At 38.8% G+C, this 22,115-nt stretch overlaps 2 protein-coding genes across 2 annotated transcripts; both read left to right on the top strand.

Annotated features, from left to right (window-relative positions):
• The first annotated feature begins 1,316 nt into the window (after nt 1-1,316).
• Nucleotides 1,317-8,823, top strand: saal1 (serum amyloid A-like 1). The gene is made up of 13 exons (XM_028002662.1): nt 1,317-1,444; nt 1,959-2,158; nt 2,440-2,541; nt 2,836-2,919; nt 3,067-3,146; nt 3,240-3,299; nt 3,378-3,493; nt 3,660-3,825; nt 6,418-6,500; nt 6,600-6,785; nt 6,905-7,062; nt 7,166-7,258; nt 7,881-8,823. Exons 1-13 carry the CDS (start codon nt 1,441-1,443, stop codon nt 7,956-7,958), a joined length of 1,410 nt encoding a protein of 469 aa, XP_027858463.1. The 5' UTR covers nt 1,317-1,440; the 3' UTR covers nt 7,959-8,823.
• Nucleotides 8,824-16,341: 7,518 nt separating this feature from the next.
• tph1a (tryptophan hydroxylase 1 (tryptophan 5-monooxygenase) a) lies at nt 16,342-21,793 on the top strand. Its single transcript, XM_028027930.1, has 11 exons — nt 16,342-16,535; nt 18,087-18,218; nt 18,364-18,547; nt 18,653-18,753; nt 18,842-18,909; nt 19,590-19,786; nt 19,879-20,014; nt 20,096-20,222; nt 20,310-20,405; nt 20,643-20,776; nt 20,877-21,793. The coding sequence occupies exons 1-11, from the start codon at nt 16,446-16,448 to the stop codon at nt 21,049-21,051; spliced, it is 1,440 nt and encodes a 479-aa protein (XP_027883731.1). The 5' UTR covers nt 16,342-16,445; the 3' UTR covers nt 21,052-21,793.
• Nucleotides 21,794-22,115: the final 322 nt, after the last annotated feature.

The raw sequence follows: 22,115 nt of genomic DNA, 5'->3' as shown, positions 1-22,115 counted from the left end.
TATCATCAGGTTTAAGCTCCTCCAAGTGCAAACAGGGCTTTGAACCACTCCCACACCAGGACAGCTGTGAAATGAGAAAGCTCTGTAGTTATTACTCTGCTGTTGATTGAAGGAGGATGTTGCCCACTCTGAATTATCTCAAGACAGCGTGGATTACACGCAGTACTTCAACATTTGTGTAATGATTGTTGACAATACTGTTTAACCTCCAGGACTTGTCATCGTTTCCCATAAAACAACATGCGTCAAAATGCAGCCTGGCCTGAGATGCCCGGAAAATTCAATACAGTGGACATCTGCTGCAGTGGTTTAATTTCAGCTGGTGGAAAATATTTGATCTTATTAGTGTCTATCAAGATGAGCAATGATAAATTAAAGAACAAAAGTTAAACTGTGAACTTGCGAAAGTTCACAGTTTCACAGTAACTGACTGTATGGTGCTACAGTCAGTTAATGTCTAATGTCTAAATCAACTAAATACAGGTACTTCAGTCAAAACATTGACTGAAGTACAGTGTGGCTTATTTTCTTCAATAATTGCATAAAGTAGGTCAAAATTTGACACATTTTAGTGGAGTTAACTGCAAGCGCTGAATGTAAGGTTGTGTTATCCAAGCTTAATCAGTGTTTCATCTGAATAATCCTAAAACAACTCAGGTAACACTTACTTAATACCTAAACTATAAGTTTTGCTACTGCAGAGCTCACACAGTCTGCTTAACCCTTATTCAACGTGTGAACTTCCACTTTGTGTCCAGAAGTGAACACAGGCTGCAGCTCACAATACTTAATCTAAAGATCAATTTCACATTGGGTCAACTAAACATGTTCAACAAAAACACAAAGAGTGACACTGAAGGATGAGGTGAGAACATCTTGCATTATCAAATTTATTCTGAACGTCTTATAAACTTTCTACTACCATGTAAATGCTGTTTTTGTTGTCAATCACTAAACAGAGTGAGTTAGTAAAAAGAGATATTCACGTCCACAGACTGAATGGACAATACATTTCTATTAAAAGAGGTTGGAAACATAAACTATGTCTGAACTCCTATAGTTGCTATCAAACAAACTGAACAGTTTGTGTCATGATACTTATGTTTGGACTTTTAACTTCAGTTATGGTAGTTTCTTATATCTTGCTATTTTATGTAATTCCTTTTCATTATTCAGAGGTCAGCAGTTCTTTTTAAACAATGAGAAAGAAGACTTGAGTAAGCCCTGAGGAGGACCTGACACTTCCGCTTTCTACCTACAGGGGGCGATATCTGTTTCGCATTCAAGTTCTCAACCACAACAAGATTAGACGCGCATGCGCAGCCAATGTGACCATCTTACATGGAGACTGTTTGAAATTGAGCGGTGCTGCAATTTAAAATCTTCTAAAACTTTAATGTAACGTTAAATAACCAGATCTCTTTGCTCAGAACGGTCCCCATGGGTAAGTTTAAACATATCATGTTTATATTTGACACTTAATGTTAAACTACTGCCTGTAGGAGCGACTTACGACGGCAACTAGCTTAAATATGTCTAGTTACCAAATGTGAATAGTTTCTGAGGCTTAAGTAGCTAAAATCACGTGGTTTATAGGCGTCTAACGTTGGATTATTCTAATCGACGACATATTTATGGGTTTAACAATATACTTTTCTAACAAAACTAACAGGAAAAGAGCTCTGAAACTGATACAATAACTTTCATTGAGGTAATATTTATTGCAGGAATACTTCGGTGGATCTGTTTTACTATTTAACACGTAAACGTTTTAGAAACTAATTTATTTGTATTTTAGCATTAAAATAATAGCTTAATACTGAAGGAAAGTCTATATAATATTCCTTAAACATTCGTGCTTCTCTGCTACGGCAATGATCTTTTAAGTCCGCACTAACAAGATTCATTCATATTGAAAGGCTCTGTGATTTATATTAAGCGTCTCTGTTTATTTTAAGACAGCGGTGCTGATGGTGCTGAGCCGGAAGAAAATGAGAGATCGTCACCTCCAGCCGGACTCCAGTCTCCTCATATGGATCGCAACCCGTCGCCACCCCCGGACCAAGCTGATGGAGACCAGGGAGAAGATCTGGATGCCATTGGAGACACCGTTTACAGCAAGCACTGGCTTTTCAGCACGCTGACTCGACTCATTCAGGTAGGTGGACTGCCTTGCTAAATCATGTTTCTTAATCACTAACTTTTAGTGTGTCTTAAGTTTAGGACTAGCAGATAGAAGGCCAACATAATCTAAGCTAAAGTTGCATTTGGAACATACAAAATAGGATTTTTCTTTTTTTAGCAACAAAACTTCATCCCGGGCCAAAAATCTCTTGAGTTCCCTTTTTTTGCACACACTTTGAAGTTATTTGGAGCATCCTTTCTTTTTATGCACTGCCCCTAATATGTAAATCTCTGTAAACTCACACTGTTTTACAGATGGTTACAGAGCATTCAGAAGAGAACTCAGAAGATCAGATGCAGCTCTCTGACGATGAGGAAGAAGATCTTTGCAAAGTTTGGGATATGGCCATGGATAAGGTGCAGTATCTACCTTACTTGAATAGCCATATTCTGCTGCACATTAAACTTAAAAAATGCTTAAATGCATTTATGAACTTAATTGTAAACATCTCAATTCATTTGTGCCTAAAATGTAGATCTGTTGTAAAGATTGTGGATATTAAAATTAAAGAAGATTTACATCAGGAAACGTGGAATTAAACTGGAGTTTGCAGATCTGCTCTCACAGTGCATTTAGCTGTTGAATTTATAGGCATGATGTAACAATAATCCAGCTTTAATATTTGCTGCTTATGACCCTAATGCATGCAGGACGTGGCGGGTTTCCTACAAGAATTCAAAGCTGCTGATATCCTTCTTGGAGTCATAGCCAAATCTCGCTGCCCACGTCTTACAGTGAGTGAAATACTTTTCATTTATGCCAGATTTCAATCTTAAATGATCAATAAATGTTCCTGTAATACCAGTACTATGAGTAATGTTTTTATTTCAACTTTCTTACATAATTAGAACAATTATGTCTATAATTTTTTCTTTCTCCAGGAAATTTGTGTAGGAATCCTTGGGAATATTGCTTGTTTTCCGGACACATGTGCGACTCTCAGCCAAAACGAGGATTTGGGGTGAGTGGTAACTAAGATCTCAAATTGCTTAATAAACGCAAATGCTCCTGCTATGTTTCTGATATCTAATGCAATTCCCTGGTGTGACCACAGTGCTGTGCTGTTGCTTCTTCTGGGAGATGCTGATCCCCCAACCCTTCTAGAAACCAGCAGGTATGATTTTAATCTTCCCTAACTAATGAAAATCAGGAACTAAGAGAGTGACATTAATTCCTCTCGTTTTGTTTGCAGACTGCTATTGACCTGTTTGTCTCAAAAAGACTTCTGTTCCCTGTGGCTTCAGCGAATACAACAGCAGACATCTGTGTGCTCCAGCCTCTGTTTCATCATGAGCAGTTCTATTAACAGTACTCTACTTTCATCTTATGCTTTCTATTTATTTGCTGATTACTTGTATTTGTTAAAAAAAACTTGCATTTTCTTGCAGCACTGTGATTTTGATGTTTTTTTCTTTGACTTTACTGTACATATCTGTTGCCTGCTTTCTAATTTATGTTTATATGCATTATCCAGCTGATCTGCTGGAGAAGGTGGGAGAGCTGATCGACAAACTGTTTGACCTTGATGAAGAATTAATGAAGTGCTGGATCACATCTCAGCCGAGTGGTGAGAAGGAGCGAGATGGGGATATCAATCTGGATTTGAGCTTGTGTCTCCTTGAGGCAGCAAAGCAACTCAGGTAGGAAAGGAGTGGTATCCAAGTTTTGCACCCGTTCCTGACAGATCTGATGCCTTTCATTGTGTTGCTAACATTTCCATTTCTGTATTTGGACATAGAAAGGTTCCACAGAAAAATATTGACTTTACCTTTTAAATATATAGCAAAAATAAAGAGGAGAGAAGCAGTGGCTAAGAAAATGCTGGCATGTAATGCCTTTAGGGCAGGAAAAGACCTAAAGATTTGGCTCGTACTCCCTTCCTTGTCAACTTCCAGCCAACTCACCAGCTGTTGGGAAGAGCTGTAAAAATTACAAACAGGATCTGGTCACTACCTGACTTCAGTTGAACCTTGTAGTATTTGGACCACAGTGATTGATACACACACAGTGCTGTTCAGACATTTGCATGCTCTGGTTATGGTCATGGATATATTAATAATTTGGCTCTTTTGAAGACATTGAGATGGGTTTTAACACTGGCTGGATATTTCACCTCTTATTAACATTAACAGGCTGCATTTAAAAGTTTTCTTTTACTCAGCTGTATTTTTCCTCAGTTCTTAAATATAAAAATCAACAGGAACATTGTTCATATGGCCATAGATAAGGTGCAGTATCCATCAGGATCAACTGTTGATCAGGTTGGGTCAACAGATATTTACAGAAATGTTAATTGTTGTGCATTGTCCTTGCCAAATAAATTAATAAATAAATAAACCATCTAAAATGTTAATGAATGTGGATGAAGAGGAGTATGTCAAACATGCTCTTATCTCTACGATCTTTGGAAAGTGGCATTGCAGGAGAATAAATCATTTCCTAGCGCAGCGAGACATGTTCAGTTAGCATCAGGTTTGTTTAGTTGTTTTTTTTCTCTTTGAATCAATTAAACCATCATTTTAAAATTGTGTTTTGTATTTACTAACTTTATCTTTATTTGAAGTTGTGTTTTCAACCTGAACCAGACTGGTTCAAACACATATTAAAATCCCTTAATTTGACAATATGAGCTTCACTGCATGTCTTTCCCTTCTCTTTTTATCCTTCTTCACAACCAACTACTAATGAATAAATCCCACTAGTGTTACAAAAGCTGTATTTTTTTTTTAAAAAGCTGATTTTTATTTGTAGCATGTTAATGATTTCACTATGCAGTAACAGACCTGTCTTTTGGCAACAGCTTCAAAAAGCCACATTTATCCATCCATCCATCCATCCATCCATCTTCTTCCGCTTATCCGAGGTCGGGTCGCGGGGGTAGCAGCTTCAGAAGGGAGGCCCAGACTTCCCTCTCCCCAGCCACTTCTTCCAGCTCCTCCGGGGGAATCCCGAGGCGTTCCCAGGCCAGCCGAGAGACATAGTCCCTCCAGCGTGTCCTGGGTCTTCCCCGGGGCCTCCTCCCGGTGGGACGTGCCCGGAACACCTCACCAGGGAGGCGTCCAGGAGGCATCCTGACCAGATGCCCAAGCCACCTCAACTGGCTCCTCTCGATGTGAAGGAGCAGCGGCTCTACTCTGAGTCCCTCCCGGATGACTGAGCTTCTCACCCTATCTCTAAGGGAGAGCCCAGCCACCCTACGGAGAAAACCCATTTCGGCCGCTTGTATCCGCAATCTCGTTCTTTCGGTCATGACCCAAAGCTCATGACCATAGATGAGGGTGGGAACGTAGATCGACCGGTAAATCGAGAGCTTCGCTTTTTGGCTCAGCTCTCTCTTCACCACGACGGACCGGTACAGCGCCCGCTTGACAGCAGACGCTGCGCCAATCCGCCTGTCGATCTCCCGCTCCCTTCTTCCCCCATTCGTGAACAAGATCCCGAGATACTTAAACTCCTCCACTTGGGGCAGGACACCCCCCCTGACCCGGAGAAGGCACTCTACCCTTTTCCGGCTCAAGACCATGGCCTCGGATTTGGAGGCACTGATCCCCATCCCGGCCGCTTCACACTCGGCTGCGAACCGATCCAGCGAGAGCTGCAGATCACGATCTGATGAAGCCAAAAGGACCACATCGTCTGCGAAAAGCAGAGATGAGATCCTGAGGCCACCAAATCGGATCCCCTCAACACCTTGGCTGCGCCTAGAAATTCTGTCCATGAAAGTGATGAACAGAATCGGTGACAAAGGGCAGCCCTGACGGAGTCCAACTCTCACCGGAAACGAGCCCGACTTACTGCCGGCAATGCGGACCAGACTCTGACACCGGTCATACAGGGACCTGACAGCCCGTATCAAAGGGCCCGGTACCCCATACTCCCGGAGAACCCCCCGCAGGGCTCCCCGAGGGACACGGTCGAACGCCTTCTCCAAGTCCACAAAACACATGTAGACTGGTTGGGCGAACTCCCATGCACCCTCCAGGACCCTGCTGAGGGTGTAGAGCTGGTCCAGTGTTCCACGACCAGGACGAAAACCACACTGCTCTTCCTGAATCCGAGGTTCGACTATCCGACGGACCCTCCTCTCCAGGACCCCTGAATAGACCTTGCCAGGGAGGCTTAAGAGTGTGACCCTTCTATAATTGGAGCACACCCTCCGGTCCCCCTTTTTGAACAGGGGGACCACCACATTTATGTGAAGTTCCATTATATTGATCTCTATATTTTCACAGGTCTGAGAGTCCCAATGGTCTGGAGGTTTATCTTCACATCTTCCAACTTCTCACCACTGTAGAGGAGGGCATTCAGGTTTTTGGTAATGTTTCTTTCATCAGATTTCAGTCTCAAGAGGTTCAAGGTTTAAACGTCAAGTTAAAAAAAACTAAAAAAAAACATTACGTCATTGTTTTCCCAGCGGCACCTGATGGACCTGGCAAATCACTGTGGGAGTTTGTTAGTGACGTTGTGTGCGAGGACCTCTGTCAGCCAAATGATCTTCCGGTTGTCCTGCATGAGCAGAAAAGCATTTTAATTCAGGCGTTGTCTGTGCTGCAGGCTCTTTATAGATGCCAGAATCTGTGGTGCAGCAGAAACGACACCAGTAAGTTTCCAAACATTTCCACCTGCTTCAACACTTTTAAGTCTTTTTGGACTGATATCCCAGATCGACTTTTACTCTTCATATAATTTTAACTTGTTTGTTTTTTTCCCCCCATCCAGGCCTGTCTCTGATTGGGTCAGTCTTTCGGGTGTGCCAGCATCAAAGCGAGTCCAAAAGGGAAGATTCCAACAAAGACGAAGCAAATGATGACCAGCTGCAGACTCTTGCAGAGATTACCTCAGAGTTTCTAGCTGACATTTGCCTTAATATTACAAAGGTAATCTCACAGACCAATTAAACATTGCCATTTTTTCTATTATCATAGACGTATAGCTGTATAACTGTAAATGATCTCGTGTTTCTGTACTGTTTCACTGTAGGACACGGTGGCAGATTTAATAAAGAATGACGACCTGACACAGAAAACCTGTCAAGCAGCTGCAGCCTGTTTGCTTCCCAATTTTAAGACTTCTGTAAGTTCTCTCTTCAGACATATTACTATTTGAACTTTTCTTTTTTTTATGAATTGATCTTATTTCATTTCTTTGCTATAATGTCTGCAATCAGCTACTGTTACAAGCACAGATTGATATATCATTCTCAATGCGCAACAATATTATCAAACTGACCAAAAAGGAGTGTTTAAAGTTTGATGTTAATAAAAGCCAGATGTAATGTAAACGAGTGTCAGATGACACTGAAAGTCACTTTAATGTATTTGAGTGAAAACAGTACAGGTAAGTGTAAAATTAAAATTTCAGTTTAGGCTTATTTCTAACAATTACACAGGTTGGAGAAAGATGTCACACAGGCTTTTCACGTATCTTACCTTAAGCATTTCTTGGAATAAACTTTTGTCCCACAAGATCTGTTTTCAAATTAATGGAAAATTGTGCAAAAATAGATTTTAAATTCTCCTGTACAAATAACATTAGTATGATGTAAGTAAAAGCCTCTCCTGTTTTTGCTATTTATATTGAGAGGTTTTCTTTTAGACCTGCTGTCTAATTAGTCTGACAGTCTGTCCCACCACACCACCTCCTGTGGAAAATAAACATGTTATTTCCACCCTTCCCCTTTTCTTTTCTTGTACAGTTTCAGCACCTGCAGGCTGCGTTGTCAGAGGCTGATCCTCAACTGGCAGACATGATGAGGACACAGTTTCCTGTCTGAGGCTCCTGCTGATCAGTGTTAGCTCTCACTCAGTCTCCTGCTGCTTTTTATAGCAGCTAGTCTTTCCTCTCCAAATATTTGTATTTCCATGCGATAGACATTATCATTAATGGTAAACTTTATCATTTCTTTTGATAACTTGATCTATGATTTGCTTATCTTGGCAAAATTAAAGATCCGTACATGCTTTACAGTTTTTAATTATTTTTTTTATTAAGATTATATGTGCCCTGTATTGAATCATTGATGTAATGATGTGATAAAATTTTTAAAGCAAACAGTAGGCCAATATGATTTCAGTCAAAAGTACAGGACACCAAACACACATCCTTGTTTTTTGGGGGGTTTTTTTGCTTAGTTGAGGATTTATAATGGCGACTGACACTTTTATTGACACCCTTTGTTTAAAATGTTTTTGCTGGAGCATAAACTTGCATTGAAAATATTGGAAAAATCCAAACTTTTTTTGGAGCATAACTACAGAGAAGTGGGGGAAAATAAATCCAACATCTAATAATTCTTCTTTTAACTCAATCGATGTAACACATTTGGTGGTTTCTCTAACAATTCCTAAAAATATAGATGTATACCATTAACTGTTTTTATGCTTTTTAAAATTGGATCTTAAAAGACTAACTTTTTTCAAGGTTATTTCTTTTCACCTATTTTTACAAAGAAACGTCCATGTCTCCAAGCAGCAGTCATAACTGAGAAATGATGTTGTTGCTTTTATTGCAGTAAAATAACATTTATTTTACATGACCAAACAAAGATCATCTAAGATGACATTAATAATTGGTAGAAATGTTCTTCTCCACCTTTTAATTTGTGTGTCACAAAACCTAAAAATAAATGTTTTTTTATAGCCCGGTGCTCATTATTTACATTCATGTTTCAAACAATAAATGTTTGCCAGGTGCATTTTAGAAGTGTACATTTCCACATAAGACAAAACTGCGTTGAGTCACCTTTTTTAAGCGTATGAGTAATGATGCTGATGACGAGATCAAGTGTTTACCAAAGGGTGACAGTCACTTGGTAAGAATAAAAAACAAAAACAACAGATGAAAGGCTTTGAGCCTGCAAACAATAAACTCATCTGGTTTCCAAATGAAGCGTTTCGCTCACTCATGGAGAACAGCCCAGCAGCCTGCGTACTTCCAGCAGGCTCGCCAAGCCCCCTTGAATATAGCAGCTCTTTAATTAAAGCTGGGATTGATATGTAGAACACTCTTTCTAATGGAAATCCCTGGGTGGTAATGTTGGATGTGAGAACGGAGGATCATCCTGTTTTTTGAGGGGTGGGTGGTGCAACATCTCTCTGAACACCTCTGCTCTGACCTGTGCTGCATGCAGGTCACGACTGTCGTCATAAGGAAAAAATACCAAGTTAGAGCTAATCATGCTTGGTCTTTCACGACGGCTTGTGCCCAGTGACGGATACTCTCCTGTCTGCAGGCCTTGCTGCCAGGCAACTCATGTCACAGAAAATCACAGTTGAAGCCCAGATGTTTCCCACTGCCCTGCCAAACTTCGTTGTCTGCCTGCCAGTCTTCTCAGCAGCATGATGTAATCTGACTTCATGAAGGTAGCTATGTGTCCTGTGCATATATCTTACACGTCACTAGCACTGAAATGACTTGGATGTATTTGATGCTAATGTGAAGTGTCATGTATGAAGTTTCCTTTTACCTCACACCCAAAGGATTCACTGTTTTTTGAACAAACAAGAATTTTCTGTTGAATTTGATGAAAATTTAAACCCTGTTAGAATACAAAGTGTCTTGCCAAAACTATTCATACCTTTGAACTTCACAGCCACAAACTTAATTGTGTTTTAGGGACTGAGAATTGTTTTTTCTTCGTTCTTCCATGCAAAAAAAAAAAAAAGCTTTTTGTTCATTAACATTTTAGACCAAACATCTGAAACCTTCACACAACATCTGGATTTATACATTGATAAATTACACAATTAATGAATTGAATTATTAAATATATCAAAGCAATTAGTTTCAGGTAATTTTATTTTAGGATTACTAAAGTGCGATGAATATGCCATGATTTAAGGTTTTTGTTTATGCAATTTTATTATTTTTTAAATTCTTTAAAATCCATGTCTCCTTTGTGTTTATAAAATAATAATATGTGATAATAAAATAAAAGTAAATCTTATTTACATAGCACCTTTCTCAGACAGGAGTCGCAAAGCACTTCACAGTAAAAATATAATGAAATAAACATCTAAGAAATACATCATAACACATAAGTGTCATAGCAAACCAGGGACCAGTGAGGCTAAAATGTTTAAAATGATTAAGCTGCTATGCACAGTAACATTGCACTGCATGTCACATACTTTGTATATATTTAGATAATTAAATTCTAACTTTCTGGCTTTTGAATATATTGAATACAAACAAATAAAACAAAAAACTAAATAAATCTGTTTTAAAACAATTTCCCATAAGATCCAGCCTGTCCTGAATGGAGAAAAGTTTTTATAAATGTCCTATTCTTCGCATGTCCTCCCCTGATCCTGTGGTGTCAGTTGTCACACGTCTCACAGGGAGGACAGGGAATACGTGTGGACTTTCACGTAGCCTCTCCTTTGATTCGGAGGACTCTCCCATTCACAAGCACCTGCATGGAGAAGGCGTGTTAACAAAGACACATGATGCTAGTGGGTGCAACCAAAGCCCAGTTCGGCTCATTTCCTGAGTTCCCCGCCCTCCGTCTCTTGTCAACAGGCTCACAATGAAACATTCATTTTACGTAATCTCCCAAACATCACATGCTCAGACCCTTACCACTTGTAAACACAATGCTAATATTTGAATTTGTCTTAACAGCATGCTCTACTTTTTTTCTGCTGGCTTATCGGTTGGAAAATTATAATAATAAAGTGCACACCAATTAATCTGTACAAATTGTGATCTATGACTCAGCAGTATTTTTTTTTACAGTTATCAGCATGTTTTAATGTGTGCCAAGCTAAAAAAATGGTTAACTTTGAAAGAGTCAGCATCCTTTCTAAGCTGAACATCATTAAAAGTCTTTGAAAGTGACACTTATAAAATTATTATTAAGGGTCCTGCTTAAAAAAAAACTGACTAAGAGTTACTTCCAGAACAGTTATCACCAAGATGTAGGCACCTATAAGTATCCTTTTAGGCGTGGTGTTTTTGGGTGAAGTAAAGAATCATTTCTCTTTCAAACATGGTGTCTGCCCGTGACATCTGCTGCGCTCCTCCTGAGCGTCGCACTAAGACGTTAGCAAGGTTGAGCAATCTCCAACATGCTTTTCTTAACTGTGATTGGTTTGTAGTAAAATTATGTTCTTTCTGCTTCTGGATATTGGCTACAGTGTCACTCACTGGAATATTCAGAATTTAGAAACCGGTTTGTGCAGAACAATCTAAATCTAAATACTGGCAGTTTTTAGCTGATTTCTTGACTTTCTATGCCATTCTGCATTTCCTGTTCTTTGTGTGTTAAATGCCTGTACCCTGTTCCACGTCCTTACATAAAGCTAAGCAATAATTTGCTTTGATGTGTTTGAGTGTGTGTATTACTTTGGTTGCTATATCTGGTGTGAATTTTCTAGAAATACTTTATATTTACAGTAAAAAACATTTACATTGTAAATGTTTGTGTTACCAGCTAATAACACAAAAGAAAAAATACTGCTTTGTAAAAATATTTTCTTTTTATTACATTTATAATTTCTTGAACTGAAGTATGTGCAATAAACAAAACACACTATAAAAATACTGGCATAGACAAATATTTCTTATGTTAATAGCTCATTAAAATATGTTTCAGTGAGCATTAGGTAGCACTTAGAGGAGTTTTTTAAGTACCTGGATGTTTTTAAATCTAGGAACATCTTTTTATACTATCTAAGGATTATTTTGAATGTTGCAGGTGTTTATAAGGCGCGGTTCACCCCCTGTCCTTGTGTACACTGATGCCTTTCACCAATAGCCAGTAGCAGATGCTGCTGTTTGCTCTGCATTGACAGACTAGGGGCTAATTACAGGGGAGCATTCCAGTCACAGGAAGTGTGCACAAGCTGACTATTCACTCTTCTGATTAGTTAGTTATGTAATCAGGTGAAGGACTGGAAAACTATTGATGTGGAAGAAACCTTAGATATTTGGAAACTTAAATAATTGTGATGGGACAACAAGATCAGATGCCCTGAAGAAGAAGAACCGTGGCATACTGCTTTTGAAACAGCCAGTTACAAAATGCTTAGATTATTTCAAAGCTAAATGCATGAGTATTATTACCCCATAACTAAAACTTTATAATGCTATTTTTTTTAACAAAGCAGTATGATAAAGCTGGACATCTCCATTAGGTTAGAATTTGTGTAACTGTTAACCTTGAGTATCTTTTTCTCTTGTGTCCTGATAAATTAACATTTGTTTAATTACAGCTGTGTTAATGCCACCAGTAAGTCTCAGTTAAATATCTTTAGTCATAAGTTGTAATTTCTGACTCCCTGTAGCGTGTTTGAAAAGAGGAAACTGTTTTTTTAAATTATCATCTTTTATTACACATCTTCCAAATGCTCAGTGAGAAGCAGCTCACTTTTTGGCTTTATTAACTCTAGTGCTTACTACCATGGCAGAGATTAGACAGGGAATTGTCGAGCGGTCTGATGATCAGACACTGTGAGTAAATCTGTCTGATTGGAGTGAACAGAACTGGGACAGATCGGCCAGCCTGAAGCTTTAACACACAGAGACACACATGTGAGGCTTGGTCTGTCCCAAACCTCACACATGAGCCTTGTTTTAATGATGCTGAATTTTAAAATGCCTTATTTTGTCTACAGAGCTTTTTAAAATCAACGTTTGGCTTGAGGGCTAGGTTGTATTGCAGCAGTGACATGAAGGCAGGATTACTGATATGGTCTGATGCCATAGTCCCAGCAGGAGATGAATGAAGTGTGTATTACATCTGTATTTAATTTCAGTAATAATCCCTGTTACAATCTTTATTGCAATATCAATGTCTACTAAATTACAATTTCAAAAATCTGCTTGGAGTCAATATTTGGTCAGACTTTGTGATTCCATGAGTGTTGATTGTGGAAAACAAGAGTAGTGAGGAAAATGTCATATTGCAATATTGCTAAAGTCATGCTTTATAATCCTAATTGCAATGTGGAGAACAATAACAGTTACTGTCTATTTATTTGGTATTTTTTCAATGCACTCTACAAGTCAATTAATACATTTATTTTGCTAAATATTTTGTACCATGGAGTGGATAGGTGTTCTTTGAATAATCCAAAATTACACAGTTAAAGTATCACTAATGACTGTATCCTTATCTCAAGTGGACACCATTGCTTTTCACCTTTTCAATTACTGTCAGCATCCCCACATCCTGATGCTGCCACCACTATGTTTCATGGTTGGGATACCGTTTATGGTTGATATGCAGTGTTTTCTGTCACAAATAGCATTTTGAATATAGGTCCAAAAGTTACATTTTGGTTTCATATGGCCACATGATCTTTTCCCACATGTTCGCTGTACACTGAACACTGATTGTAGTAAGCTGCAAATGAGATTTATTTTGGTTTTATTTCAGTAATGGTTTTCTTCTTGGCACGCTTCCCTAAAGGCCAGAATTGTAGTTATCATGTCAACAGACTCTCATCATCACGATATTTCATCCATCCATTGTTTTCTCCCACTTACAATCCAAATCACGTCATCGAGGTTACAGGTCCAGGAGGGAAACCTGACATCCATCTCCCCCATCTCTGCGGGCTCACAAGGCATTCCTAGGATGGGCTATTATAGTTTGTCCATTAAGTACTGGGTCTTGTCCAGTTTGTTCTTCAAATAGAATGTGCTTGGCAATTCTCCAAAGGAAGCCACCCAAGAGGCATCCTGATCAACTTCCACTGACTCCTTTTGATGTGGAAAAGCAGTGACTTTACTCCTCACCACTCGCCGCCCTGCAGACATGCAGCACTCATTCTGCCTGCTTATATCCGGGATCCATATCTCATGACAAAAGGTGAGGGTCAGAAGAAATTGGTACTTACTTTATGTCTCACCTCTTTCTTCCTCATACAGACTGGGGAATGCTATAATCACAATATCACATGACAATAAGCATAATGCAATGTCATAACAGCTCCAGCTGCAAATAAGTAAAACATAAATCAATGTACATATTTGAAAACATTATGCTCTATGTTTATTTAATCAATTTAAAGTATATTTTGCATAACAAAATGCATTAGGGTAAAGATGGAAAGCTTTTCCTAATAATTATCCTAAGGTATTTTTTGAAAAACGACTGCTAAAGGCTAAAATGTTGCAACAAGTGTACCACCTTAAACCTTCACTTTTTCTGTTGTCTTGAGGCATAAGAATTACCCTATTAGTGAACAGATAGCTTACACTTTTAATACTGTTCAGACACATTGAGAAAAAAAAACACTTGCTGTAGCCATACTTCTGTACTGTGTATTTTAAGCTGAATGAGCCATGACATACAGGACATCTTGGGCTGAGATCTGATCCAGACTCTTGAACAATCAGAGAAGATCAAAGACATGACCAGAGCATCTGCATCAGAGACGTCACATCTGTGAAAATGTAGCAATAAGTGAGTTTGATAGAGCTTTACCCTGTGACTAAGGTTAATGAAAACCACGGCACATTAGTGCATCCTGAACCCAATCAGCTCTCACTGGGCTTTGTCCTCACAAGATTTCTAATAACTACTATTAGAAAGATATAGTCCATCATTTAGTTTTGTATTTGTATAACTGGACTTGTGAAGTGTATAATATTTGCAAGTTTCTGTAATATGTTAGATTGATCCTCAACATCTCTTGATAAAAGTCCAATGGAGAGCCACTAATGGGATAATTAAGTTTGGACATGTTTCTTATTAAAACGCAGCAGTCTTAATTCATTCAAAATTTACAAAAGATCAACATTATTATTGTTACGAACGCCATAGACATTTCACAGAACATTGGTCAGTCTATCCAAATACAGCACAAAGGCTCTGTAATCAAATAAAACCAAAGTTGAGCTTTTTGACCTACATGTGAAAATGAAGTGTGGATAAAAAAATAATGATGAGCATTATCCCAAATACAATGAAACATGGTGCAATGCTTTTCTTAAGTCAGAGACAGGGAAGTTGATCAGATCTGATTCAGAGATGGATGGAGAGAAATACAGAGCAATACTGGAAGAAAGACTGACACAGGCTGCAAAAGACATTGAACTGAGGAAGAGGTTCAACCTGCAGCACAACAACATACAGCCTGAGCTTCAGTGGACTGGTTTTATTGTGTTGTAACGGCTCAGTCAAGTAATCGGTTTACTCACACTTCTATATGGTCTAAAACATGATGTCAACATCACAATAAATTATGTAATAGGTGTTGACACGCTTATGAGGAGAACAGAATTAATTTCTCTTGTGGGTTCAGTTCTAGGGGAAGTACCCTTGACTGCCTCCTGGGTTGTGTAAAGCATCAGCTCATATCACGAGTGACACGGAGCAGACCCACCTGATACAAAACAGCATGTAAATCAGCCATATGTATCAGTACATGAGAGCTGTGACCCAGCGAGAAGCTAAAAGTGCCTTTGTCCTGTGTGTAAGGCGACTAAAGCTTAGAGTACAAGAATTGTTATCTGTTTAAAGTAATTAGATCTTATACGCTCAATGCTCCGTCATCTCGATCCTGCCGGCCAAAGCCACTGAGACCCTTTTCACTAATTGTGTTGACCTCATTATAAAAGGGTGTTAAAGAGAAGAAAACAGGCAGATTATGTTTAGAGGCCAGGAGAGCTTACAGAGCAGTGGAGGAGATTTTTAAAAGAGGGGGCTGTTTGCATCACTTGAAGAAAATCAGGTGGGCTACACTTAAATCCTCTTACAACCTGATGTTTTCTAAGGGATCAACAAACGACATTTTAAATCCTTTTGTGAAAATGAAGCAGTTTGAGCACAAACATAAATTACAGATACAATTTGTCGTGTTTCATGTTCAATATTAGTGTAAGCCAAACTCCAATGAATTCAGAAAAATATGAAAATTGCTTCCTTATCTCACAATAACATTGTACTTTCATGTCCACTGCAAGACAATTGAAACACAAACTTTAACTTTTATCCTTTCATTTCATCCTTGAGGTAAAATTTATATTCATGACTGATCTTTCTGATGTCGTTTCAGACCTTTGGATGGAAAAAAAAAGACATTTTTCCCCCCAATGACGTGGGAGGCGCTGCTCTTTTTCCATTTGCTGCCGTGGGGCAGATTATTGCCCCCACCTGTGTCTCTGTGTGGTTAAATAGCAAAGTCCGCTGCTTCTCGGGGTTAAAGAACCTCCCCTCCCCCCATTAAAAAAAAGAAGGCGTAGGCTAATTTAGGTAATTTACTTGAGTAAAAACTAGATAAAACCCCTTAATAAACCGGAGCACTTTAACATGTACTCGAATAAGGTGGAAGGGCCACGCAGAGGACGATCGTTTGACTCTATGAACATTGGCTTTGAGGAAAAGCTACTCAACAATGAGGTAAGAAAAGTGGTATGCAATTAAATTACACAATTTTAAAATGTTGCAGTGTTGATTCTTTGACATGTTTTCCGGTGAGACATTGATGCACGGACCAAAACCATAAGACTTTTTTATTTTATTTTATTTTTTATTTATTTTATTTTTATAACTTTTACTTTAAGGAATCAACTTTTGGACAGTCGATTCGTTTTAATCTTTTACTTTGCGCAGATCAATTTAAGCCGTTTTGTATTGAAATTTCCGTCAAGGTTTAAGCGGGTTAAATGCATTTAATAGGTTAATAGAAAAGCAGAGAAATGTGCCGCTATTTACCTTAAGTATTCAATGTCCGCACGTGGAAAAGACACGTTTCACATTAAGAGATGTATTGTGACACGCATGTGCGCATGTGTAGCAGCCGTGTCTTATAAATCCAAGCATACAAAGTTTGTATTTTTATTTTCTTTATAGAAATGTATTCCAATACTCTTCTTTCTGAATGGTGTCAAAAAACGTGATGAAAACACATTTAAAGCACAAGTAATGTAATTCATCTTTATTAACGTTTCAGCAACTTGAACTTGAAGTCTTGATAAGCAAAAATGTTAACAAAAAGTTTATGTTTAAGCTGTGATATATACATTTTCCCTTAGCAGTTTCATCTCACTTCCCAGTTTTCAAACGGGCGATTAAAAAAGCGTTTGATGAGCTTTCAGCACGCAGGGTGCTAATAATAGGCTTCCCCGCTCTCTAAATGAGATTGCTGTAAGGCGATTCTTTGAGACAGAGACAAGTTCATCCTCGTTAAACCGAGACGCAAAGAGTTGACCCCTGTCCAGCGTCCTGATCCAGTCTCCCATGCACTAATGCTTTGTGGGACGATAAGGACCAGGGTGAGCGGAAAACTGCTCTGCCGCGCCTTTTACACCATGAACGAGGGAAGAAACATGGTAGGAAGAGATTAAGTGAGGTCGTTTTTACTTTTTCTTGCAGCTGATCTCCACCTGTAATCCTAATGCAAAAATCCGCGTGAGAAATATAGAATTTCTTGCAAATAATTTTGGTTCTGAATCGCATCGTAACTGCCTTTGAATGTCAATTAAAAAACGCTCCAGTCAATTAAATTAGATTAGTTTTGCGCTGCCGTCTCGGAACAATCTGACAGGATTAGGTGAATTTTCCCCTGGCGTGTGCAGCCATGCGTCAACGTGAGAGCGCTGTCCAACGTGCTGAAATGGACAGTGGCGCCGCTCAGCCCAAACTTAATCCTGTCGACATTTGCGGCTAACTTCGGTGTGAATTTCTAAGAAGAGCATATTATTACTTCAAAGTATTTACCCTTCAATGCCTCCAGCTTCGACAGTCTTTGACTCTTACTTCTTCTGGTGCGAGTGACTCACGCACATGAGACAAGATGTTCGAAGGATTTTTCGGATCGCTCGATGCTCTTAAGTGATTAGAAGTTGTGCATTCACGTCATTACACGCGCTAAAGCTTTGGTTCGAGCGTAACATGCGTTTTCGGGAACACAGATTCAAGAGCTTACCCATCTTTGGTTTCGATCCACAGATAAACAAGTCAACCTTCACAAAAATCGAAGAAAACACAGAGAAGAATTCATCCGAGAAAGGGAGAGCAACGATCATCTTCTCCCTGAAAAATGAAGTTGGAGGACTTGTGAAGGCTCTCAAACTCTTCCAAGTATGAGCGATTTTTTAACAATATTTCCCTTTTTTCAATTTAGATTACCTTTTGAACAGTGAGTGAGACATCAATTGGTTTTGTGACGTTGATGCAAAAATGAATCAGCATGATATGCTTTTTTTTTTTTTACTGTTTCTTGCAGGAAAACCATGTCAACCTCATACACATTGAATCCAGAAAATCCAAAAGGCGCAACTCTGAGTTTGAAATTTTTGTGGACTGCGACAGCAACCACGAACAACTGAACGAAATCATCCATCTGCTCCGGAAGCATGTGAATGTGGTGGACATGGACCCTCCAGATAACTCCTGTCTGCTTGAAGAAGGTAAAGACAGAGGAGCAAACGTCTAAAGTGTGGCAAGGTTTTTTTAAAATCTGTTTCAAGTGCATTAGAAATTAATTCTTTGACATCCTCCCAAATTCTTTTCAGATATGTACGATGTACCTTGGTTCCCAAAGAAAATATCCGACTTGGACAAGTGTGCTAATCGTGTCCTGATGTATGGATCTGAGCTGGATGCCGACCATCCGGTACAGTATCAGACTACTGAATGGTTTTCAGAAGGTAAACCCTCCGAATTAAGGCACAATCTTATAAAGCTATGCTTCTCATTTCCAGGGTTTTAAGGACAATGTCTACCGCAAAAGACGAAAGTATTTTGCTGATCTTGCCATGGCCTACAGACAGTGAGTTTCTATATATTCAAACAACTATTTTAAATATATGTAGCTTTCCTAGAACTTTGAGGGTAGTTACTTAGCAGGTTTACCGAATAGGTACTTTCATTAAACTTTCCAACTACTTTCACAGAACTAAGAGGTTGGTTTCCAAAACTTACAAAGTACTTTCATTAGATTTTAAGTGAAGATGTTGGCTATTTTACATGACTTTATCAGGTTCTTTCAAATAACTAAGACAAGGTGCTTCCCTGGTACTCTCATTGAATTTATTGTTTAATTTCCTGGAATTTAATGGACAATTTCAAGTAATTTGGAGCTTATTTACAATTTCCATTAAATTACACTTCTTATGAAATTAAATGGAAGTTCCTTGCACTTTCATGAAGCTTTGTATTTACTTTCCAGAACAAGCCAGGGACTTTCCCAGACGTTAGCAGATACTTTGATGAAACCTAAAGGTTTCTTTACAAAATTTCTGGAAAGCATTTGGTGGGTTGAGTAAAGCAAACAGTAAAAATTAACCAGTAAATTCCCTAAAAGCATCACCAAAGCTCATGGCACAGACTGGTGGGTGTGTGGGAAGTTTTTGGAAAGCCGCATCAAAGTTCAGAGAAATCATGCGCAACATTAGGCAGCCTGTTGTTCTTTTTCGTTTAATACTTACAGAATTTTGTGTTTTTCTCCAGTGGGGATCCCATCCCTCATATTGAGTTCACAGAGGAGGAAGTGAAGACTTGGGGTGTTGTGTACAGGGAGCTGAACAAGTTGTACCCCACCCACGCCTGCCGGGAATACTTGAAGAATCTGCCACTGCTGTCCAAATACTGTGAATGTCGGGAGGATAACATCCCTCAGCTGGAGGATGTCTCCCGCTTCCTCAAAGGTAATTTTCATTTAAACCATCTTCAATCAAACCTTAACGCGTCATTATTTACAGATGTAGTCAGAAGCATTTTATTAAACCATCTTTTTCAGAACGAACTGGATTCACCATCAGACCTGTGGCAGGTTACCTGTCCCCACGGGACTTCCTTGCTGGTTTGGCCTTCCGGGTTTTCCACTGTACCCAGTATGTGCGGCACAGCTCTGACCCCCTGTACACGCCAGAACCGTGAGTAGACTTATCTGTTTTGTTTGAAAATAAATTGCTATTGCAGTAGGGATAAATATTCTGTTATTTTTCATCATACAGGGACACATGCCATGAACTGCTGGGACACGTTCCGCTGCTAGCAGAACCCAGCTTCGCCCAGTTCTCTCAGGAGATTGGTCTTGCTTCACTCGGGGCCTCGGATGATTCTGTTCAGAAACTGGCCACAGTGAGTTTCTCGTTTTCAGCCAAACCTTATTAAATGTTCATTGTTAAATTTTGCTGTTGTAACTTCTTATATTTTTCTATGTTTCAGTGCTACTTCTTCACAGTGGAGTTTGGCCTATGCAAACAAGAAGGGAAGCTGCGAGCATATGGAGCGGGCCTGCTGTCATCAATCAGTGAGCTTAAGGTAGGAAACATTACGTCAAGATCATAAAGAGTGCAACCTAATTCAAAATCTTATTTCTGACATCATTTGGTTGGAAAAGGTTTCAAATTTAACATAATTACAACATACAGTATTGTCCATTTGACTATCTACATTTGATTAACACAATTAAAAGACATTTTTATTGAACATAATGGTCCAAATGCAAGCATTAACGTAGTTCCAAGCATTTTCATCACATTCTTCTTTTTCTTATAGCATGCGCTGTCTGGAAATGCAAGGATAATGCCTTTTGACCCCAAAGTAACAAGCAAGCAGGAATGCATCATCACAACATTTCAGGATGTTTATTTTGTGTCAGACAGTTTTGAGGAAGCCAAAGTCAAGATGAGGTTTGTTCATTTGTTCTTGTTTTATAATATTGCATCATACTGAGGATAAAAATTATCTTGGCATCTTTGCATATATCCAAGCATGCAATTTTTTTTTCAGGGAGTTTGCCAAGACCATCAAGCGTCCCTTCACAGTTCGATATAACCCCTATACTCAGAGCGTAGACGTGCTGAAAGACACTCCCAGCATCAACAGTGTGGTTGAAGAGCTCCGGCACGAGCTTGATATCGTGGGTGACGCTCTCAGCAGGCTCAACAAGCACCTGGGCGTCTGACTGAATGCTGTTCAACTGAAGTTAGCCGTCTCCGGCTCATCCACACTCACCATGTGACACCCAGCGCTGCTGTAGAGATGTCTGCTTGTGTTTTTGTGACTAAAATGAATGTGCATCACTTTATGGATAAATTCTCTGTTGTTCTCGCTGCATGGTGTATTGCTAAAACTATTTACAGGCGAATTAGATAGTCGTGTTTAACTTTTAACCAGTAAGTTCCACAAACCCAAAGAGCTGCTTTATCTGACGCACCAGTTTTGCTTCCATTGTGTTGAAATCTGTATCGCAAACACTCTATGTACTTTCAATTTTTTTTTTTTCAACATTTCCTGTTGTTAAAAAAACACTTAAACGGATTCTTCCTTTTCAATTTACTCTGGTGTGTAATTGCCCATTTTTTGTAATTTATTTGTTTTTTCTAGAGAGATCATATATCTTGCTTTTGTTATTTTGCTCTCTGTGTCCTCTGTTCTGTGTGCTGTTTGAAGGAAATTATGAAAGATAAAACTTTAACTCACCAGTGTTATAAGAATGCTTTCATGATTGATTATAACAGATTGACCTGCGTACACAGCTTGTTTTACAGTAATGCTTTTGAATACTTCTTCCAAATGTGACTACAGTTGTAATAGTCTGGAAATCCAAACATTATTTTTCTACTGTAAAGAATTATAGTGAATAGGTGTAGGCTGTGTATAAAACTGAAAAAACCCTCAATAAAAAGTTGGATTGTGTCTTAAAATGTGTGTGTTTTTTAATTGAAATCCAGTGCTGTAGACATATTTATTCTTTAAACAGCATTAAAGTTAAATAAAGCAAAACCTAATCTAATCTATTGTTTCCTCACCCATCCTCATGATCAGTTTTCAAGAGATCTCCAAGGAATAAAGTCAAATAATTATGAGACAGTTTTATTTCTCAGTTTTTTGTAAGATTTTCTCTCCATTTCGAGGTGTCCAATAATACCTCGACTATCAAAATCATTCTTAAATCCTATCAGATTATTTAACTGATAAAAATTTGGAGATTATTCTCATAATCTACAAACACAAGCAATAATAGGT

The sequence above is a fragment of the Xiphophorus couchianus genome, chromosome 2 (genome assembly GCF_001444195.1).
Source record: "Xiphophorus couchianus chromosome 2, X_couchianus-1.0, whole genome shotgun sequence".
NCBI lineage: Eukaryota > Metazoa > Chordata > Actinopteri > Cyprinodontiformes > Poeciliidae > Xiphophorus > Xiphophorus couchianus.
The sequence above is the reverse complement of the archived record's forward strand: the minus strand, read 5'-3'. Positions and strand labels throughout refer to the sequence as shown.